Below are 20,397 nucleotides of genomic sequence, written 5' to 3' on the forward strand. Positions count from 1 at the left end.
CAGCACCACTTCGACTTACACCAATCCCCTCAAACCCGCCCATTCACCATCTCATGCCCGAGAAACACATCCTCCAAAAATGTCGGATACCCCATAGTCTCCAACATCGGAGTTTGCAGCTCCCAGTCCCAAAAGCTACCACCTTGATATTGAAACAACGCACTCCCATCGAGACTCACAGCCTCCTCCTCTGGACTCGACCCCAACTCCCTCAAAGCAGTTGCACCAGGCATAGGCAATCTCGCGGATGCTGGCGTGCTAAATTGTTCTGGTTTATGCCTCTCGTTAGCTTGTGTCCGCGCAATTGGATACACGCCGAGCGGATTGAGAATGTAATCCAGTGAGAATTGTCGCGGGTTCTGACTCTCTGCAGTCTCCTCGGCCGTGCTTGGATCCGGCCCCCTTTTCTCCTCCATCTTATCAAATCGCTTTAGAGCCTGAGTTGCAGACTCTAGAAACAGGTCTACTTGCATATATGTTCGTAGGTGCTGCAGGATGCGTACATTACTCTCCAGCATTTGACGATACTTGTGCAGCTCCGTACCTGGAAGTAGTGAGGAACATGAGCTTTCCCCCAGTCCACTCCATGATGCTAGCGTCGTGACTAGCACGCCGCTGCAGACTTGTGCGTGCATCGCGTATGGTATGTCAACCATGCTCTCCTTGTGGCACTTGTACAAGTCATCTAGTAAGGTAGCTATGTTGGCCGCCCTGCTGGCACACATCCGATGGCAGCGCTTGAGGAAGTCGCTCGGCGCATTTTCTCGTATCCATCTTGTTGCTGAAACTGGAAACACGAGACCGGTTACCCCTATGCGGTAAAGATCGTTGAACGTTTGTGCAATGAGGATATGAAGACCGAAGTACAGGTTCAGGCGGCCGGTGGATTTGTGTAAATACGTATTCTCTGGTGTCAATTTTATGACATCCGGGATGGAGGACTCTAGCGCCATAAGCTCCTGGTCTAGGCGCTGAAACTTGGAGGATGGTGTGTCCTGGATGACAGCCCAGGGAATGTCATTCCCCAGGTGTTTGACGTACTTCAGAACTCGGGATCGTAGTGCCATGGCTCGAATGTACACTGCTCGTAAATCCAGATTCTCGGACGCCCTAGTGTTCTCACCGGAGGTGCCATTTTCATGTACAAAAGGAAGAACAGTGCCCTGTCGTAGCGTTTCCGTCAAACAGGGCTTGTTTCGAATGAAGTAGTCCTCCAGACATGGCAACTGTGTCTGTACATCTTCAGCAGATATGAACCTCAATTGGTCAATCCCGCACTCGATAAGCGCATCCTGCAAGTAACACGCCCAAAACAGCCTCCGCCGGCTTTCCTTCACGGCCCATGGAATCGACTCTTCCCGCTCGCACAAGATGTCTGCGTCATGCTCAACGTTGAGTTGCAAAATCTGGACGTGCCGGGCTACCATGCCTGACATGAGGAATGCTTTGGCATGGTCACCCACCCGGAGACAATGCTCGTGAAGCAGAACTGCAGTCATGAGGCACTCAACCGCCAGGTTTCCAAAGTTGGTGAATACGCTCTGCATGGCGGCAGCAGCCCATCCTCGCCCGGCAAGATGAAACTGCATGTTTGGCGTCGTGTCCTGCTCTGAAGATACAACTACAGCCCTCGCATAGTAGAAAGGGGCAGCGAGCGCACAAAGAATGTAAATGAGCCCAGACCGATCCGAGTACAAGGCATCGTCGTTCTGAAATCGCTCCATAAAGGTTGGGACATGTAGAAAACCAAAGCACCGAACGGTATGGACTTGCGACAAGTAAATGTCTAGTAGCTCGCGTACACGATGTGCAGGAGGCAGACTTCGTGATGTCAGCCAAGGAGGCATCGTGGGATCAACTTGACGGTGTAGTGAGTTTCCATGGCCGCTTTCTCCCGTGTCGACACTGGAAATTGGACCCGAGTTCCTTGAATCCGTGTTCACATAAAGGCAATGCAAATTCTTCCTGCTGCACCTTTTGCAAAGATGATCCCCAGAACATTTGGCTTTGGCGCGCTGGCATTCGACACAGGATCTGTGGATGCGCCGCCGTAGAAGACCAGCTTGAGTGACTTCGCTGCTAGGTCCTGCATAGCTACTACTATCCCGCTGACTTGATGGAAGGGTTGCTGCCTTGGACGCAGTTCGTCTCGTGATGTAGACGCATTGCGTGCCGAATTTGATGCATTTACGACACGAGCCCGGGGTGCGGTCGCATTTCACCTGGAGTCGTGTTAGCAGAGCTCGTGCTGTCAATCATTGAATTCAATCAAATGACGATTTCCCAAGAACAATCGAGGAGAACAAACTTTTCGTTTGCGACAGACAACACAGCTCTTTGGCTCCATGTCTTTGTCTCTGCCTTGTCATGTCCTCTGCGAGGAATGTTTCGCCGTTCGATTCGAGCAACAGACGGCGTAATCTGGTGCAAAGGGATAAAAGATGCAATGTTCGGTTCTAGTCGGACCCTGCCACTAGCCTTCAAATTCCCCAGGTTAACCTTCCCCAAACCAAATAGCGGGGCAGTAATAGCCAATACGCCTCTTCCTTGTGCATAATGTTGCCATTGTGGAAGTCTTGCCGATTTCTGACTCGAACTAGACCATACTATGGCTTGCAGGAAGTCAAGGTGGCTTCTGCTGCCTGAGGAAACTGGGGAAGTAATGGTTCCTGTACTTCTTTGCGCTCCATGCTCTCGCGTGATAGAGTTGGAGCCACTTTGTGCCCGGAAAAGCATAAACTTGGTTGCACGGATAAAGGGAGAGCGCCCATAGTCTTCACTCCTTAGGTACCTAAGTAGATGATAGTCGTACTGAGATTATGGCCTGAAGATTGTACAATTGATGTCTGGTCACAATAAGGAGTACAAGAGATTGATGAACTGACGCCACCTTGGGAGAGGCAGGCGCAATTCTCACTACTTTCCTTTTTGGGAAACGAGATCCGTAATGCACCGGATCTCGTTCCCGAACTCGCACTGCCCTTCTTCAACATCAAAACGTAGCAAGCAATGAGTCGATTGAAAAGATTCAGACCTAAAGCTCGAGTGGAATGTATGTCTTTCCCCCGCATTATGCAATCAATATCTTGAAGTGTGTTGTACACTTCGGCTAGGCTATCATAACTTCTGCTAGCTTCTTACTAGGCAGGTCGCTTCGAAGCTAAGCATCGTTATATAGCGACTTTCTGATCCTTCTACTTTCCTTTCATCTTCTATTCCGCTCAATTATGCCACTGTCACTGTTCGAGACGATGACAATGGTTGATGTCAGTAATTACATACTTACAAAGTGTTCCCAGACTTGACTGTTGGAGCATTATTACATACTGTCGGGAGTGTCCGTATAGACACGAGGACGGCCACTGTCCTATCAGTGGAAGTATTTGAAACAAACTTGACTCTAACTAGTAGAGTTAATAGCCATGGCCACCCTACTTCTTGACCATAGCATGGAAGAAACCGAGCTAAGTACGCAATCAAAGTTTGTGTCGTTGTTTAAACACACGACGTCTAGGTATTTAAGCAGCGGGTGCCTCGTCTAACCTCTTCAAGATTCAATACGGTTGCACCGCTGATTCTTCACATCTTCACGAAGTCTCACACACCGCCGTGTTGATCAACCAACGTGCCACAATGTTGGCCAAAATCTTCACCGTAGCCGCCCTGCTGAGCTCAGCTTTTGGCCTCAACCACAAATTCACAGTCTTCGATGCCACAGAATACCCAAACATGACCATCGGCTACGGCACATCCCTCATCAACCACGTCCCCGACTACGAATGCGACCCGCTCCTCAAAAAAGGCCTTCCCTCCGAGAAGGACTGGAAAAAGCTCATTGAAAAGTTCGCCCTCTTCCCCGGCTACCCGATGCAACTCGACTGCCAAGGCATTTTGGAACCCCACGGCATCAACGAAGACAACACTCAAGTCATGAAGACTCTGCAAACCTGGTCGGCACAGGTGCTCCCAAACAATACAATCATCGGATGGTTCAACCTCATCGAACACACCAATGTCACGAATTCCAGGTTCTACCTTGATATCATTGCCAATTACAGCAACCAGGCGTTCTTCCCTGCCCCGATTCTTTGGGACGCGGTGTTGAAGAGCTGGAAACGCCGAATAACGCTGCAGGTTGGCGTGGCCAAGAATCTCGGCCCCGAGCTCCCTCTGTGGCCGGTTCTGTTGACGCCAATCGACGACATGGCCCGGATTTGGGTCGACAACTGGAAAAAGCAAATAGAGTGGTTGATTGAGAATGTGGCCGTGAATGGCTTTGTGGTTCGGGGTCCCGGTTCATACCTCCCTTGTGTGGAGGATTGCCTCCATCGTGCACCGAAGAGTAGGTGGTTGCGCGTGCTGAGGCAACGTCTGACGAAATTATATGGGCTACATGGTGACGTGCCGCAGAGAGAGGGAGCTCAAGTGTTCACTGGAGTGTGATGGACGAGTCAAGCTGGTCAAGGGCTGGTCTCGCTTCGAATAGAAATCTTGCGTCTAATTATTACAGTTGGTTGGTGGCGAAGCTCATTGACAACAAACACAACTATCGGGTGTTAGCTATAAACAAGGTCAATGGACCATGTCCCGCATCGATAGATTAGAATGAGCAGGCAAATAACATCTTTTATCTTCATTGCCATCGTCGGAAATACACCTTCAAGTTGGTTCCTACCTTACAGAACATAGAGATTGCGGACTTGGTCCTTTTGCTGCTAGTCGTGAGCTTGTATACAACGAGTGGTGGGCTGATGTTTCCTACTTGTTGATTAGTGTGCTACTATTCTTAGATGACTCCCTCAGCTCGTTGGAACCTGAGGCTATTTTGCATAGGTAGACTACATTCCTTGGTTAAGAAAGATATGGCTATTGTCGCAGTCCTACTACTATCTTAAAAAGAAGAGTCCTTTCTATACCATCATCAAGACTCTAAGCTAGCTCCTTCACCTTGTCATTTACAGGCTCCTCAACAGAGCCACCATCGTCTGCAAAAAGTTCCTTCCCAACCGTCAATACCGTCGGCACAGCCACAACCAAACTGCCGATGCTTAACCCCCAATTCATCGCAAACTGCGTCATAGCAGAGTAGCCCTCGGCATTCACTCTCCATGCCATAGAACCACCCGCTGGCTTCAGTGCTGAGTACGCCCCAACAACTACCGCATTCACGACAGGACTATGTGACTGTGCCCCAATGATCCAGTAACAGTAAGACTGCCAAAAGGAATCATACATGCCGTAAAAGAAGTATAGAAACATGGGGCCTAAGAACGTGCGCCCATCGGTGTAGTCGATATCCTGCTTGTGACCCTCACGTAATCGCGCGTCGTTCCAGAGCTGGAACTTGTATCCGCCACCCCAGATCGCCATGCCTGTGATTAATAGCACAGTCCAGCCTGTCAGAGCACGAGCTTTGCGGTTTAGTCTTCCAAGGTCGAGGATGAGGCCCATCAGGAGGCCACCGAACATTTGGGCAATCCAATAAAGAGCACCGTTGAGAGACCGGGTTCGTAAATTGAATGTCTGCCCATTGACGTTGTTCTGCTGGTACGAGTAGAAGACGTTGGCGTTGAAGAACATGGGGTACAAGCACATAATTCTCCAGTTGAGAACGATCTTGGCGGTTTGAAGTATAGACTCCTTCAGGTTGGCCCATGTGACAGCTTTGGATTCGCGAGCAATGCGTGTGCCGTGGTACTTGGATGATAAGGCCTCGGTTGAGCAGACCAACGCGGACAGAGCCCAACCAAAGAGCATGACGACAATGTAAGCGACGTACGTTGAGTCAGTCACAGTCCCTGACTTGCTGTGGAAATTAAGACCAAAGCTGATGAGCGAGCCTATGGCTCCTCCGAGGTTGAATATGACCCAGAACACACCAATTGCTCTTCCACGAGTCCCATCGTTTGTATAAGTCACCATCACGGTGCCTTGGGCGACCCAAAAGAAGGCTGCTCCAATACCAAGCAAGGCACCAGCAGCAATGACAAATGCTCCATTTTGGGTCCTATTAAAGTTGAGTAGAGATCCGGCGTAGAGAGCATATGTCCAGCCACCTAGAAGCAGAGATGTTCGAGGGCCAAGGTACTTGTAAAATGCACCGACTAGTAGCAAAGCAGCGCCAGCGGTGGCAGCATGTGTTGCCACGTTTGAGTTGGCTGCAACAGTTCCGTCCACTTGACCTGAACCGCCCATGCCAGTGAGGGCATTGTACATGCCTGGATTGCAGAAAGAAATGAGTGAAATTAAGACAATCTGAGTCCAAGGGTCATGCAAGAGCCTCTTGATCTTTGACTGATTGGCTGCAGAGCCATCACCAACGTGCTCAGCAGTCATGATTGCAGGGGTTGTGAGAAAAGTCGTTGATAGGAGAATTAGGTAATGGAGAAGTCTGGGGATCGGACTGTTGACAGATTTTCTCCTATTTCGCGTGGAAATCATCGCATTTATAAATCCATGCAATGGTATCTCTGCGGAAATCAGAATCCAGACGACCTCCAGTACCAAGTGTTGTGGCGTGAAGTATTGACGGATCGCGGTAGCGAGATCCGCTGGTCAGAACCACACCACCGACCGCATCTCGGCACCGAGTTTTCGTCGCATGTTCAGTTTATAACAGCTGGCGGCAGACGCCAATGTGTATAAATTGGAATGATGGACAAATAAAGACTTCGTTGGCGCCACTTCTGGCAGTAACCCAGCACGACCCTGCATATTCGACAATACTGCTTGCCATGACGCCATCGACGGACCCTCATAATGAATCCCTTGGGACGCTTCAGACGGAAGCAATCAGCCCCATCGCTGATACCATGGATACCATGGCCACTTATGAGTTGTGTGCCTCATTCAATCAGGAAGAGGCTCTTGTAGCAACTTCAATAGCTTCTAATCTACCAGCTATTGCCGCCCTGGTTGATGACATAGTCCCACGGCTCCGCCGCGGCGGGCGCCTCATTTATGTTGGTGCCGGAAATAGTGGACGAGTAGCGTATATGGACTGCACAGAACTTCTGCCAACATTTTCCGCCGACCAGAAGCAGTTTCTCACAGTCGTGGCTGGTGGAAGCCGGGCTGTAGTGGAGGCGGTTGAAGGGGCCGAGGACTTACACGATGACGGCGAGGCTAAGATGCAGGAACTGCAATTGACTTCACGAGACACCGTCATTGGGATAGCAGCTTCTGGGAGGACACCATTCGTCCTTGGAGCCCTCGAAGCTGCCATGAGAAACGATGCCCTGACGGCGGGAATCACCAATTGCCGACCTTCCGCTATGGAGAAACTCGGCATCAAGCATCTCATTACCGTGCTAGTCGGCCCTGAATTCGTCACAGGCAGCACACGACTCAAAGCTGGTAGCTGTGCTAAGCAAGTACTCAACATGATAAGCACGTGCACAATGATCAAGCTGGGCAAGACATACCGTGGGCTCATGGTCGATGTACGCGCTGTCAATGAGAAGCTCAGAGCAAGGGGCAGGCGAATCGTGAGGCAGGTCTGCAAAGACAGGCCGTTGATGCGAAACATCAAGCCATACATTGATGCTACATCTATCACCAGATGCGATGCTCTGGATGATTTGGACAGAGCCATAGACTCTCTCATTCAAACGTGCGCTGGCAGTATCAAGTTGGCCTGTGCAGTTGGACTTTCAGGACTTGACTCAGAAACTGCGCGGGCAAAGATGGCTATGGTCGATGGAAACCTGCATGCATTTGTTCGTGTCGTCGACACGCATCCTTCTGCCGCATCTGCTGATGTTGGTAATCGAGAAGATTATTTCCTCTGTGTAGATGGCGGCGGCACAAAATGTGCTGCTGCCATTGCCTCACGCGGTGCTGTTGTTGCCCAAGGTGTAGCTGGAGGTTGCAATTTGAACTCTGTCACATTGGAAGAAGCCGTCAACCAAATAAGATCAGCAATCGACCAAGCTGTCGCTCTCCTGAATGGCCACCATCAAGGATCGTGGCCAAAATTTCGAAAAGTTTGGGTAGGTATCGCAGGTTTACATCACAGTCGCCAGGGAGAGTCTATGACATCCCATCTCGAATATCTCCTAGGACTTTCGTCGAACAGCGGACGCCTCTCCTTGACTTGTGACACTTCGCTGCTATCATCTTGTATGGTGTCCAATAATTCCGTGAACGGATGCGTCGCTCTCATTGCCGGCACAGGTGCTGTCGCAACGGCGTTCAAGACCGGTTCTGCTGGAGGCATTACTCAGGTCGGAAGAGCTGGGGGATGGGGTCATCTCTTTGGAGATGCCGGAAGCGCCTTTTATATCGGACAACGCGCAATACAGACTGTTCTGGCGGCCTTAGAGGAATGCCAAGGCGATCCGTCGTCTTCCCAAACGCTCAGCCAATTCCAACAGGCGGTGTTGGAGCAGCTGAATTGCGATAAAGCAGACCTGCTTTCCACAGTCTTGGGGACACATGCAACCAAGCAATCGCCTAAGCTACTCATCGGTGGAGTTGCTCGTATAGTGACCAATCTTGGCTTCAGATCTGTGAATCCTGATCAGGATGCCATAAACATACTCCACGATGCAGCAGACTGCCTCGTGGTTCTTCTTAAACGACTCATTAAGGCTGGAGTCTCTGATCCAAGCGGAAGCATGCTTGTGTTATCAGGCGCGCTGATGAAGGTCGGACCATTCAGAGAGTTGGTTCTCGAGAAATGCAAGGATCAAAACATCGTTTTCAAAAGCACATTGCTCGTCGAAGACCCTTCGAAGTACGCCGGCAATTTTCTGGCGAGGTCGAGCTCCGACAACGAGCCAGTACTGGACGATACTATCGAGGATACCCCAGCGTCGACATTTTATAGCACGAGTACACTTCTGAAACAGGAAGTAGTAGTGTAATACATGTATATCAGGTAAGTTACTCCTGAGCGGAGATTCAACTCGATCAAGGCACACTCAATTAACTAGAGCGGCTCTGCGGTGGCCACGGAGGAGATGGAACTGAAAGAATGAGGAGCAAGGCACTTTTCCAAACGTACTTTATTTAGAAAACACTCATGAATAGATATACAAATTTTGCCAAATAACCACCATGGGAATGCTTGAGAGAGTGAGACGCCAGAGGTAGGTAAATTAGCTGTAGCAAGTCACATGATGTCGCGTCGTCAACCCGCGCCCTAAACACGTCAAGCATGTGGAATCACGTCACATCGAGAGCAACACCAATTACTAAACAGGTTGAAACCAAGATGCGGCTGGTGAACAACATTTCGAACGTCCGGTAGCTTCTTGCTCCCGCAAAATATTGCGATATACATTTTCCTACAGATACTGTTCACACACAACTTATTGCGTCAATTCGGCTCGGCGCAAACACAGTGCAATGAAGTCATTTCTCACCCGGCCAAAGCGGAAGCTCAGTCCAGAACCGACATCGGTCACCGACGACGATGAACCCACAGAAGTGAAGCTGGTTCTCCTCTCCTCTGTCCATCCCGACATTGATCAAGAAACTCTCCTCGATTTTCTCCTGGCACACGATGGCTCCGTCGACCATGCATCCGAGGCTCTGAAATCCAGCAATTGCCATCAAGATGTCAAGAAGAGCGGCGTGATAGGGCATCAACAATCACTGAGGCAATACGCCACCGGGGATGCCACTTCACCTACGAAAAAGAAGCTCAAGTCAAAAAAGGGCAGCACACTGCATTTGTTCGACCCGGAAGATGTGGCTGAGCATACACCTTGTACTATAATTCACAACTTTCTACCACCTGAGGAGGCGAATGCGCTTTTGAAGGAACTGCTGCATGAGGCAGATTCCTTTGAGAAAATCACATTCAAGTTGTTTGACAATGTTGTCTCTAGTCCGCATACATCAGGTTTTTTCGTCGAGAGCTACGAGGATATGATGTCGCAAAAGTCAGAGTACTACTACAATGGCTCTCAACTTACCGTAAGTTACCAGATGCATTAATGAGTTTCTCGTCACACTTGATAAGTGACAAAACAACCTTGCAATGCAACTCTAACGTTGACATGCAGGACGTCCGCCGCATCACACCAGAATTGACCAAGGTCAAGCCTATTGTGCAAGCAGCGGTAAACAAAGAGATCCAACACCGGATCAAAACCCGGTACCCCAACGGCAAGAAGCTTAAACACCAGTCGCCCAACGCATGGGTCCCGAACTCGGCCTTTGTGAATTGCTACAACGGCGCACAACAGAGCGTCGGCTGGCACAGCGATCAGCTCACGTACCTAGGCCCGCGGGCAGTCATTGGGTCTATTTCGCTCGGGGTCGCACGCGAGTTCCGCGTCCGCAGAGTTGTGCCGAAAGACGGTGATACCAAGTCGGCAGAGGACTCTGACGCAGAGGGCCAGATATCCATACACCTACCACATAACTCGCTTCTAGTGATGCACGCCGAGATGCAAGAGGAGTGGAAACATTGTGTGACGCCGGCGTTATCTATCGATCCGCACCCAATTGCAGGGAATAAAAGGATAAACATTACGTATCGAGATTATAGGCAGAGGATGCATCCAAAGTATACGCCGAGGTGTGCGTGTAAGGTTCCTTGTGTGTTGAGGGTGGTGCAGAGAAAGAAGGAGAATTTTGGAAAGTACTTTTGGATGTGTCATGCTGGCAATGTCCCGGGCAAAGAAGGGTGTTCTTTCTTTCAGTGGGCGGAGTTTGATGATGACGGAAATCCGGTTGTGAATGGCAGTACAGTGAGGTATTCTCAGAGGTAAGGAAGGTGGACTGGCAAGATGGATTGTTTGCATATTGGGATGATTACGAGCGATGTGTCATGATAAGCATTGATCACGAAATGAGTCGAACATTTTTGAAATGAATGTATTATGAGGAATCTGACCCGATTTGAGGCGGTATATTTAAGACAAAGTGAGCGTCTTGAAAAGCGAATCCATACCAAGGGGCTCTCTCTCAGAATTAAACTCTCACCAAAATGCGATTGCTTGGTCAGTCACCTCATCTACTCAACGGCAAAAGTCGAATGCTATGAATATTCCTCATTCTTGCTCAGCGTAGTCGCATCTCATTGTCCACGATGCACATACAAAATCGCCAAGTGGGTCTTTCATCTCACTCGCCCTTCACCAACGCACCACGATTCTATTTCAACCTCACTTTCACCAGCGACCATCATCATCACAACGTCTCTTAGCAAACCGGGACCCATCACCCTGAAAATCACAGTCTCGAACAACCCGACCCAAGCATGTCAGAAAAACTCACCTTCTCCGCTTCCGCAGCGGCATCCCTCGAGCCGCATCTCCCCCCAGGAGAAGCCCAGCCATCAAAGCAGCCCTTCGTAACGCTCACATTCGCAACATCTCTCGATTCGTCTCTTTCCCTCGCCCCAGGCGTCCGAACACACCTCTCCGGACCGGGTTCCAAGGCCATGACCCACTACCTCCGGTCCCGACACGCCGCCATCCTCGTCGGCGTTTCGACCGTCCTCGCCGACAACCCAGGTCTAAACTGCCGCATTGCAGACTCAACAAGTCAGCCGCGCCCGATAGTCATTGACCCGCATCTACGGTGGAAACCTCGTTCAACCGATAAAGTATTTGATATTTGCCGCTCTGGCGATGGCCTCGCACCGTTTATTGTGACCGGCCTTTCAAAGGACCATATACCCAAGGAACAGCAAGAATTATTGCAGCATCATGGCGGGAAATACATTCACATTCCGTCAACAAAGTCCGACAATGATAGAATGCGCTTTGACTGGGATATTGTCTTCCAAGTCCTTCTGGCTGAAGGTTTGACGAGCGTCATGGTGGAAGGAGGTGGCCAAATCATCAACTCATTACTACACCCTACCTACCACAAACTCATCGATTCTGTCATTGTGACTATTGCGCCTACCTGGCTCGGAAAAGGGGGCGTGGTCGTCTCCCCAGACAGAGTGTGCGATGCTCAGGGAACGCCCCAAGCCGCGGCAAGATTGTCTCAGGTATCATGGCACCCCTTTGGAGAAGATGTAGTTCTGTGTGGGAAATTACATTCCCGATAATGGAAGCTGAGCTATGCGACGGACAATGTTGGCTTGAGCACTGAGACACTATTTTATGATTGATGATACCAGACACGTTTTGTTGGAGACACCGATGCAGGTACGCTTATATCCCCATGGGGTAAAACACCCAACCAAGGTAACTAACTCACCGAGCAAAAGGTCCCTGTGACCAGGGCCATTCATCCCTATGCCGCCCTGCATACTGTAAAATACTGCAGTAGATAGGTCATCTCAGATCCGAATTCTTCCGTGGTGGTTGTAACCACATTGATCTGGCGGTCGTCGGCGAGCGCCGCCTCGGTGAAGGCTTGAGCCAGTTTCGCGGTGCTGGGCGACTGGCGATAGCGATTGTCACCCCGGTGGCCGGATTCGGAGGGGGCAATCACGTTAAAAATGCAATTAATGAATTTGAAGCATTTGGAAATGCATGAATTGTGAATATGCTGTGATTGAAGGTTCGCGGCAGAAATAGACGCGCGGAAGTCTTCTAGAAGGGAACTAGGGATTTGCCGATGCACATGCACATGGTAGATGCTTGTTGAGTGGAGGGGCGGGGCTTGATGGTATTTAGATGTGAGTATGAAGCTCTATTCTATATATTGTCGTCAGTTATTGTTGTGTATTTGCGAGGGAGTGTGCTGTATGTATGTGATACCGTCTTTGTGTTGAATACCTTGAGTATGCACCATTTGCTGCGTGTCAAGGGCCACAGTGGTCAAGTGTGTCGACGAATGGTCCCCGGCGCACAAAGTCGCAACTCACAGCCTTGGGAAACAATAAAAGTAACCGCAGCAATCGAAAAAGAGCTCAAGCTCCCTGCAGAATCGAGTGGTCAAACGTACTGCGCAAATTGTCCCGAAGACAAACTGACAGCTGAAGCCGCAAGAACCCTCAGGAAACTTCATGCAAAGCAGATGGATTTCCGCAACATTGTGCAGCAACACATCCTGCAGAACTGGCCGACAATAGTAAGCAAATATGCAAAGTTCAAGTCAATCGACACTTAAGAGGCTCCAATCTCCCAGCACATTCATTATTGGTCCGAACCTGCCTCTAGATTTAACAAGAACTTGCTTCCCGGCAATTGACCAACCTCATATCCTTTGGTTGTAAGGCTGAGTTTGCTATTTTACACCGCGACACTTCTACCAGACAACATCATTACCAAGCACCTCAGTCGCAACCACGGGTAATCAAACATTCACCATCAGAATTTGCAACACCAAATCAACAATCCACCCCAGCGAGGGAAAAAAAAATAAAACATCGCATACCACCTCCCGCATCCAACTTTGGAATCAATCCCATCAACACCATTTAGGCAAGCTAAGCGCCTTTGCCCCACCACTACGGCTCCATCCGACCCATGACAAGGTCAAACTCGCTTCACAAGCCTGCAAACCTACCCAAAGAGGCAGCCTAACCGCCGACCCGTACCCACTTTCCGCAGCCGCAACGACGTCAACCTCAAAAAAAGACCATACAATTTTTGAACACTGTATGTGGTCCACCTGATCCTACTGTCAGTCACGAGCAACAGCCACCCGTAGACATCAACCTCTCAACCTTTAATTCTTTCCTCTCTTTTTCTCTACATTCACAAACACACAACAAGAGCATCCAGGCTCGCAATCATGCCCGCCATGGTATCCCCTCGCCCGCGCATCACCATCCTAGGCTCCCTCAACATCGACCTCGTCAGCTACGTCCCTCACCACCCACTGCCCGGAGAGACCCTCACATCCACACACTTCAACACATCGCCCGGCGGCAAGGGCGCCAACCAAGCCGTAGCATGCGGCAAGCTCTCCCGCGCAAGTGACCTGTCCTCGCCGTCCGCCGACGTCTCCATGCTGGGCGCCGTGGGCGCAGACCAATACGGCACAACGCTACTAGACAGCCTCACGTCCTACGGCGTCGACACGTCGGGCGTGGTCGTCCGCAAGGACGGCAAGACGGGCATCGCCATCATTGTCGTGGACGAGCCGTCGGGCCAGAATAGAATCATCTTGTCGCCCGAGTCGAACCACAGCCTTTTGCCTAGGGATTTCGAGGAGCTGCCCTCCCCGAAGCCAGACCTGCTGATAATGCAGCTGGAGGTGCCGTTTGATACGGTTATACAGGCTATCAAGGCTGCTAAGAGCGAGAGCATTCCCGTCTTGTTGAATCCTGCGCCGGCGCAGGGTCTTCCGGCGGATGTGTACGATGGGCTGGCGCACTTGATTGTGAATGAGACGGAGGCGTCGATTCTTTCTGGGCGGCCAGAGTCTGACTTGGAGGACAGGGCTGGATTGGATGGCGTTGGCAACATCTTTTTGGAACGCGGTGTGCAGCATGTGGTTATTACGCTGGGCGGACGAGGCGTTTACTACGCAACCAAGGATGGAAAGAAGGAGTTGGTCCCCGCGCTCAAGGCGAATGTTGTTGATACTACGGCCGCTGGTGACACATTTGTGGGATCTTACGCATTATCCGTGGTGAATGCAGGTGAACACGAGTTTGATATTGCCGCTGCTGTCAGGGCAGCTAACAGGGCGTCGGCAATTACGGTTTCGCGAAAAGGCGCTCAAATATCTATTCCCTGGAAGGACGAGTTGCAATAGACATCATGTATAAAAGGTTGAAATAAAAAAAGTTTAAAATATTCTACTCTTGCCCCTTGGAATTTGCCCTTGAATCTAATATACTTGGGTGAATGCTGTCTTAGAACCATGATCCCCAATCCCAGAAGCTCGAGTCCTTGCGTTTCAGTCTTGCGTTTGTATTCTGGTGTCTGCGCAGCGCATCACCGTCAGGACAGGGAGTGGGCGCCAATGCTCGCAATGCCCTCTCTCCAAAGTAGTACATATCGCGAACTGGAGTACTCGGGCCCTGTTTGGAGTTTTCTGGCCCATCCACCAGCTGCACGCGCTGTCTTGTTCGCAGTCCACTACTTGGATTTCGAGGATTCATAGAATTTCCGTCAAGAACGTACCGTTGGAGACCACTCGTCCGATTTGGATGGTCTGCGTTAAAGTTGAACGTCATGGGAAATTCGCTAGTTGTTTGTTGCATGGGCGAAACAGCATGGCATTCGCCGGCTCTCGACATCGGCATCTGAGAATCTGAGATCTGCCGCTGCATGCTGATTGCTTTTTCATCCCCCCAATGCTGTACCATTAGTGGGAAAAGGCTATTTTGCAGTGCCTTGCTTCGATGTGACCAAACAGAACTGTTGGTTTTACGCCCAATAGCTGCTGTGGCTTTTGTTTCCATACGGCTTTGGAGGTTGCAGAGCCCCTTTTGAGGTGGCTCCGCATTTGCGATTTCGGGGAAAGCTGAATGGTGATACGATACTCGAATGTCCATAAGTTGCGTTTGGACATTACCCAGTTGAAGTTCCAATTCCTCCATTAGTTCATTAGACCTTGATCGAGAATGCCTAACCTCGGGTTTGCCCGCTCTAGGACGCAGGAGGATATGAACAACAATCAGGACGCTAGTGCCGGCATAGATAGTCCTGAAGTCCCATTAGTTGTACGTTCAGATTGTGTGGACATTTAGGCTGACGAACGTTGGCCACGACTGTTCATGCACCACGTCCAATATAGCCGTTCCTGGTTTTGCCAAAACTTCCATGGTTAAGTCATAGAGACAACCAAAGTCAAAGAACCGATCTGTTAACGAAATTAGGAGAAAATTCCTAGCCTGCCAACGAAGAGGTTACACACCCAGTTTATGATTGATGTATGTTCCGGGTACAACATTGGCCTCTGGCTCGTCGGCGAAGGGTGCCTTGGTGGAAGATATTTGAGAGAGCTTGCCAGATATTTCTACTGCAACCCATAAACTGTTCTCTGTTCCATCCAGTTCCTTTTGTTGTGGTGTAACAACAACACGAGGCGATAGAATGTATGTCCTCGTATTTTGCGATATATGTCGTGGGCTTAACAAGTTACAGGGCGCTTGTGGTGTCCGAGGCTCAAACGTATGATTGGATTCACAACATTGTTGAAGATTGTTGTCACTCGCAGAAGTTGACTCCATTTCGTAGGATGATTGTGACGAGAGTCGACAGCAGTCCGTGCTCGTCTTCAACTGCGAGGAGCACGTGGACGATACTCTCCCGCTGGATTCTGTTTGTGAGGAGTGAGATCGACCGATCGTTAGATATCTCTTGTAATTTCTGATATTCGGAGTTGACCTCCTCAGCAATCCTCGGCATCTTGCAATAGCTTCCTCCTAGGGCCGGGTTTGGGAGTCTCTCAAATCCACCGAGCTGGCCCAAAAGCCTCGCACTGCCGGATTTGGACGTTGCATGCGTCTCTTGAAGACTTGTAAATATTTTGTCCTATCGGTTATGCTCGAGATGTCGCTGTCGCTTTCGTTTATCGATGCATTTGTATTGGCCTCTAATTCATTGTCGTACTCATTACCTCGGCATCGCTTCACAATTCGCAACGGACTGGGTCTATCGCGTTTATGTTTTTGCGATGCCTCGGTGGTCTGTTCTTGGTAAGATGTCATTCTAGTCATGTGTTGTAACTGAGTAAGATTTCGCCTGTTATAGAGGGAGGGGATGGCTAGATATCAAGTCAAGATGCGGCTGGTGAATAGGTCAAAGTCAGAGAAAAAATCGCACGTCATACATAATGACAGCCACGATCACAGCTGTGGAAAGAGCGACTATTAGAAATGCAAAAACACCCAGACCTGAGTGCCACAGCTCCCAATCACAGTATATGGCGGATTCCCAACACTCCATGGCACCGACAAAACCCGTAAAAGGATGAATGTGGAAACGCAATAAAGGAGACACCCGAACAATGGAATCAAGAATACTGACTTGGTTGGGTATCAACGAGAATCGCTAGGTCTATGTTTGCTATCAGAATATTTAGGCAATTAGGAATGACTCAGTGGTCAGTGAACTGGGGGCATTCATTGCAAGTGCCGCCTCTGTGCAATGATTTCGCTGTTGCAGGCGTTCCGTACCGAAAGAACCACCAATCGCTCAAGCAGCGCTGCCGAGTGTACGACGAAGGTTTTCTTTTACAGACTCCACATCAGCCTCCTCCATTGCGAGGAAGCGAATCTGCGAATGCTTTGTTAGCCCTCACTTTGTAAATTTTGGTTACTGTTTGCTTACCATCTCGTCCGGCACGCCTGATCCTCCGTACAACACAGGCTCAGAAAGGCTTGCAGCGATGCCCTTCTTGACTCTATCTTCCCACACGCCATCCCAATTCCACTCCCCAGGTCGTCGTGTGGCGGTGGTAGGAGATTGAACAGGCTTTTCTGTTTTCCCAGGAGAGCCGGCTTTAGTCCCGTCCGCATCGACATTCTCACTACTGCTTGACGCCTGGTCCGAGAGCTTGCCCTGTTTTCGTCGATGAGTTCGCCACGCGTGCCAGGCTCCAGGATTTCCCGCAGCAGCTAAAGGAACCGTGTCAAGTACTTCTGACGTATCAAAAGTACTTCTAATATACTTGAGCACACTGTATATAGATATGTTAGGTCGCTGGTTCTGCCTGTAGCCCGGGGAGCTTGCGTTGGATGGCTCCGGTGATGTGACGCTTCCCTCCGTCGGCGCACTCGTTTGATTAGTCCCTGAACTAACATTCCCTTCGCCGCTGACCTTTCTTCCAGAAGACTCGGAACGCCTTCCACGAGCAAACCACTCTGGGAACCCATGCCTCAGACTGAAGCCTCCCGGGGGCAGTCGCTCCTGATCAGCCGCACTGACAGTACCATAATCTTGAACCTCTGTTGTGTACATATATGTCGTCAGGGGAGTTATTAATGGGTGAAATATGTCGGTCGAAAAGAGGATAAAAGGTGGAAGGCTCGGATACATCTCTGGAAATGAGATCTGAAACCGCAACACAGCTGGTGCGTAAGCTCCTGTCCACCATCTCGTTAATCGTATACATTGTGGCGAAAAGGTTGCGATTGTGGTGGGGTAAAATTCTAACCATCGCGAACGAATAAAACTGCTGACCATAATGTAGGATCTCCGGGAGTAAGACTAAGAAATATGCCTTCAGGGCAAGCCTGCTTCAACCCCGTGCTGGGCACCCATGGTTAGTACGTCTGCGACGTTGCACAGACTGGTGTCAAACTAACAACTCAGATAATAAATGTTGCTTCCGTAATGAAGGAAGGTCCCCTAGGTGAGCCATCCTCACTGCGTCGATAATTCTTCCCACAATATCGCTGTCTAGCTGAAGAATTTGGTGATGTTGATTTCCAGGGTACCTAGGTACCTGCCAAGCAACGGTGACATCTGGGGAGCTCTTTGGTTGGGCGGTGTGTCGGGCGGTGAAAGATTCTGCCAGAGGAACTTTGCCCCACGACATCATCATCGTGGGGCTGGCAAAGAGTCATATGGCGGGGCACACAATTCTGCCATGTTGAAGGTCAAGGACGGAGTTTCTGTGAGAGCTTCAAGGAAGATTGACGGGAGGTTTTCAAATTTAGGCCAAACCCATGCCAAGTTTTATTGCGCATGGGAGTCAATAAATCTCTCTATATAATAGTGAATTCGTTCAATCAATACTGTCCTCCAGCGTCATTGGAACACGAGATGCTGGACGTCCATTGCCACCTGACCCTTTGGTTTATATATCGTAGATATGGATTAGTGTCCCAGGCGCTTCTCAACCTTGGATCTCTCGTGGGATTTGACTTGGTCCAGGTCCTCCCGGGTGGCATTATAAGCGGCGGTTACCTGATTGAACGGGTTCTCGGGACTCTTGTCGAACTCCTTTCGTATCCTCTGCTTGCGCTGGTCCAGGCGAAGGCCGACACCGCTACCATCCGCCTTCATCTCTGCGAGTCTTCTCTCCTCGTACTTCGCAAATGCGGCAGCAAATCTCTTCTCTGGATGTTTGTCTATCTTAGTATCATCTGAGCCGGTCGCTAGTGATAGAGCGTCAAGCGCGTTGTCGATACCGGAGGCGCTCAAGGACGAAGGTGAGTCGCCATCGAGCTGGGATAGGTCCAAACCGCGAGACTTCTTGACTGGAGCCTTTGATTTCTTGGGTTCGGCCCGCCCGCCCATGCTAGCCTCCTCTTCTTTTAGAAGGGCATCTTTCTCGGCCTTCTTCGCTGCTTGTTCAGCCTTCTTGGCAGCATCTGCTTCCCTGGAGCGACACAGGCGCAGTTAGTACTCAAAGCATGACTGATTGGTTATAATTCGCAAAAATCCATGACGTGAGGAACATACTTTTTTGAGTTATTCTTGCTTCCCTTCTGCCACTTTTCGGTTTCCTCAGCCTCGGCTCGAGCATCTGCAGCTGCAGCTTTCTGCGCGGCAGCCTCGGTCTTGCGAGCGTTGCCCGCAACCTTTTTGGTATTCTCGCCCTTCTTGCCCGCCATGACAAGGGACTATGGGCTCGGCAATGCTCGGACGTAGGTTGGGCAATGACAAAGCTGGTTCAGAGATAGGTCACTTGAGGTGTGCCCAAATTTTGATAAAGGACGTGTCGGGTGGCTGCTGTTGCGGGTTTGTTGTGATACCGGGCTCACCGTGGTTGCAGTGCAGAGTGTTTGGAGGACGTGGTTGTTGATGTCTAGGTTGGAGTCATTGGACAACCTGAACGACCAGGTGGGCTGGTGGGCTGAAAGTTGTGGACTCTGGGTCGGCATGGACCGTCACGTTGTAAAAGTCATGGATGTGTCGGTGACAAGACATCCATCAGCTCATGGTCTTGGGTGGCTCATCGTCCTAAGTCTTGACTCCTCAGCATCAACAGATCAATAAGGCACCAGACTTCAGACCTCCAGATGTCGTGGTCTTTCCTGTTGTTGGCTTCCTGCACCCCACAGTCCAACTCTTCCAGCTTGATGCTTGATGGGGTAGTTCTCTGATAATGTTGGTGCCATTTCGGTTTCGCAAGCCCCATTTCCAACATGACGTCCCCTCTTGCATTCTCCCAGCTGTTCAAGTCCCCGTCTAGATTTGCAAGGGTCTGTCTGTCTGCGGGCGCAGTCGCTTAGGCCAGCTTCAACACGAGTTTTGCCAGTCAGTCCGTCAGCCAGCTGGTCATTGAGGCCGGAAACAGAAGATCCAACTTCAAAACTCTGCATGCAGAGGTAAATGGGCCCAAGCATCGTTAGGTTCGGTCTTCTTACTGACCTATTGCCCTTTTTTACCCCATGTGCATCGTTGATACCGGACCGTTAAGGGATCTGTTTGTTCAAGCCTCTCTGGCGTCCTTCCTATGCGTCATTGTGCGTTGTCGCGCCAGCGCGTATGTTCTGAAGGAGCCGAGTCTTTCCATGCATCCACGCTTGGGAGGACTCTAAATTGCAAGATGCAGATGCACTTTGACGCGTGAGCATGCACGTCTAGGCTTGCGAGCATACATGGACGACCGCTTCGTCTGTCCTGGGAG

The 20,397-nt window shown here is 50.2% G+C and overlaps 10 protein-coding genes across 10 annotated transcripts; 5 read left to right on the top strand and 5 right to left on the bottom strand.

Moving 5' to 3' along the window:
• Nucleotides 1-29: 29 nt before the first annotated feature.
• VFPPC_09136 (fungal transcriptional regulatory protein) lies at nt 30-1,847 on the bottom strand (the record flags this gene model as incomplete). Its single annotated transcript, XM_018287723.1, has 1 exon — nt 30-1,847. The coding sequence occupies one exon, from the start codon at nt 1,845-1,847 to the stop codon at nt 30-32; it is 1,818 nt and encodes a 605-aa protein (XP_018140844.1).
• Nucleotides 1,848-3,633: 1,786 nt separating this feature from the next.
• VFPPC_14543 (hypothetical protein) lies at nt 3,634-4,443 on the top strand (the record flags this gene model as incomplete). Its single annotated transcript, XM_018292311.1, has 1 exon — nt 3,634-4,443. The coding sequence occupies one exon, from the start codon at nt 3,634-3,636 to the stop codon at nt 4,441-4,443; it is 810 nt and encodes a 269-aa protein (XP_018140843.1).
• A 486-nt stretch (nt 4,444-4,929) lies between these two features.
• VFPPC_09135 (MFS transporter) lies at nt 4,930-6,336 on the bottom strand (the record flags this gene model as incomplete). The annotated part of the gene is made up of 1 exon (XM_018287722.2): nt 4,930-6,336. One exon carries the CDS (start codon nt 6,334-6,336, stop codon nt 4,930-4,932), a length of 1,407 nt encoding a protein of 468 aa, XP_018140842.2.
• A 398-nt stretch (nt 6,337-6,734) lies between these two features.
• VFPPC_09134 (glucokinase regulator family protein) lies at nt 6,735-8,867 on the top strand (the record flags this gene model as incomplete). Its single annotated transcript, XM_018287721.1, has 1 exon — nt 6,735-8,867. One exon carries the CDS (start codon nt 6,735-6,737, stop codon nt 8,865-8,867), a length of 2,133 nt encoding a protein of 710 aa, XP_018140841.1.
• A 484-nt stretch (nt 8,868-9,351) lies between these two features.
• On the top strand, nt 9,352-10,724 carry VFPPC_09133 (GRF zinc finger domain-containing protein; the record flags this gene model as incomplete). Its single annotated transcript, XM_018287720.1, has 2 exons — nt 9,352-9,924; nt 10,014-10,724. 2 exons carry the CDS (start codon nt 9,352-9,354, stop codon nt 10,722-10,724), a joined length of 1,284 nt encoding a protein of 427 aa, XP_018140840.1.
• Nucleotides 10,725-11,215: 491 nt separating this feature from the next.
• On the top strand, nt 11,216-12,016 carry VFPPC_09132 (GRF zinc finger domain-containing protein; the record flags this gene model as incomplete). The annotated part of the gene is made up of 1 exon (XM_018287719.1): nt 11,216-12,016. The coding sequence occupies one exon, from the start codon at nt 11,216-11,218 to the stop codon at nt 12,014-12,016; it is 801 nt and encodes a 266-aa protein (XP_018140839.1).
• A 1,637-nt stretch (nt 12,017-13,653) lies between these two features.
• Nucleotides 13,654-14,622, top strand: VFPPC_09131 (ribokinase; the record flags this gene model as incomplete). Its single annotated transcript, XM_018287718.1, has 1 exon — nt 13,654-14,622. The coding sequence occupies one exon, from the start codon at nt 13,654-13,656 to the stop codon at nt 14,620-14,622; it is 969 nt and encodes a 322-aa protein (XP_018140838.1).
• A 100-nt stretch (nt 14,623-14,722) lies between these two features.
• On the bottom strand, nt 14,723-16,045 carry VFPPC_14542 (hypothetical protein; the record flags this gene model as incomplete). Its single annotated transcript, XM_018292310.1, has 3 exons — nt 14,723-15,518; nt 15,573-15,675; nt 15,730-16,045. The coding sequence occupies 3 exons, from the start codon at nt 16,043-16,045 to the stop codon at nt 14,723-14,725; spliced, it is 1,215 nt and encodes a 404-aa protein (XP_018140837.1).
• Nucleotides 16,046-17,012: 967 nt separating this feature from the next.
• VFPPC_09130 (ubiquitin-conjugating enzyme, E2) lies at nt 17,013-17,855 on the bottom strand (the record flags this gene model as incomplete). The annotated part of the gene is made up of 2 exons (XM_018287717.2): nt 17,013-17,093; nt 17,148-17,855. The coding sequence occupies 2 exons, from the start codon at nt 17,853-17,855 to the stop codon at nt 17,013-17,015; spliced, it is 789 nt and encodes a 262-aa protein (XP_018140836.2).
• Nucleotides 17,856-18,638: 783 nt separating this feature from the next.
• VFPPC_09129 (hypothetical protein) lies at nt 18,639-19,378 on the bottom strand (the record flags this gene model as incomplete). The annotated part of the gene is made up of 2 exons (XM_018287716.1): nt 18,639-19,143; nt 19,227-19,378. 2 exons carry the CDS (start codon nt 19,376-19,378, stop codon nt 18,639-18,641), a joined length of 657 nt encoding a protein of 218 aa, XP_018140835.1.
• Nucleotides 19,379-20,397: the final 1,019 nt, after the last annotated feature.

Source organism: Pochonia chlamydosporia, chromosome 6 (assembly GCF_001653235.2).
Source record: "Pochonia chlamydosporia 170 chromosome 6, whole genome shotgun sequence".
Classification (NCBI taxonomy): domain Eukaryota; kingdom Fungi; phylum Ascomycota; class Sordariomycetes; order Hypocreales; family Clavicipitaceae; genus Pochonia; species Pochonia chlamydosporia.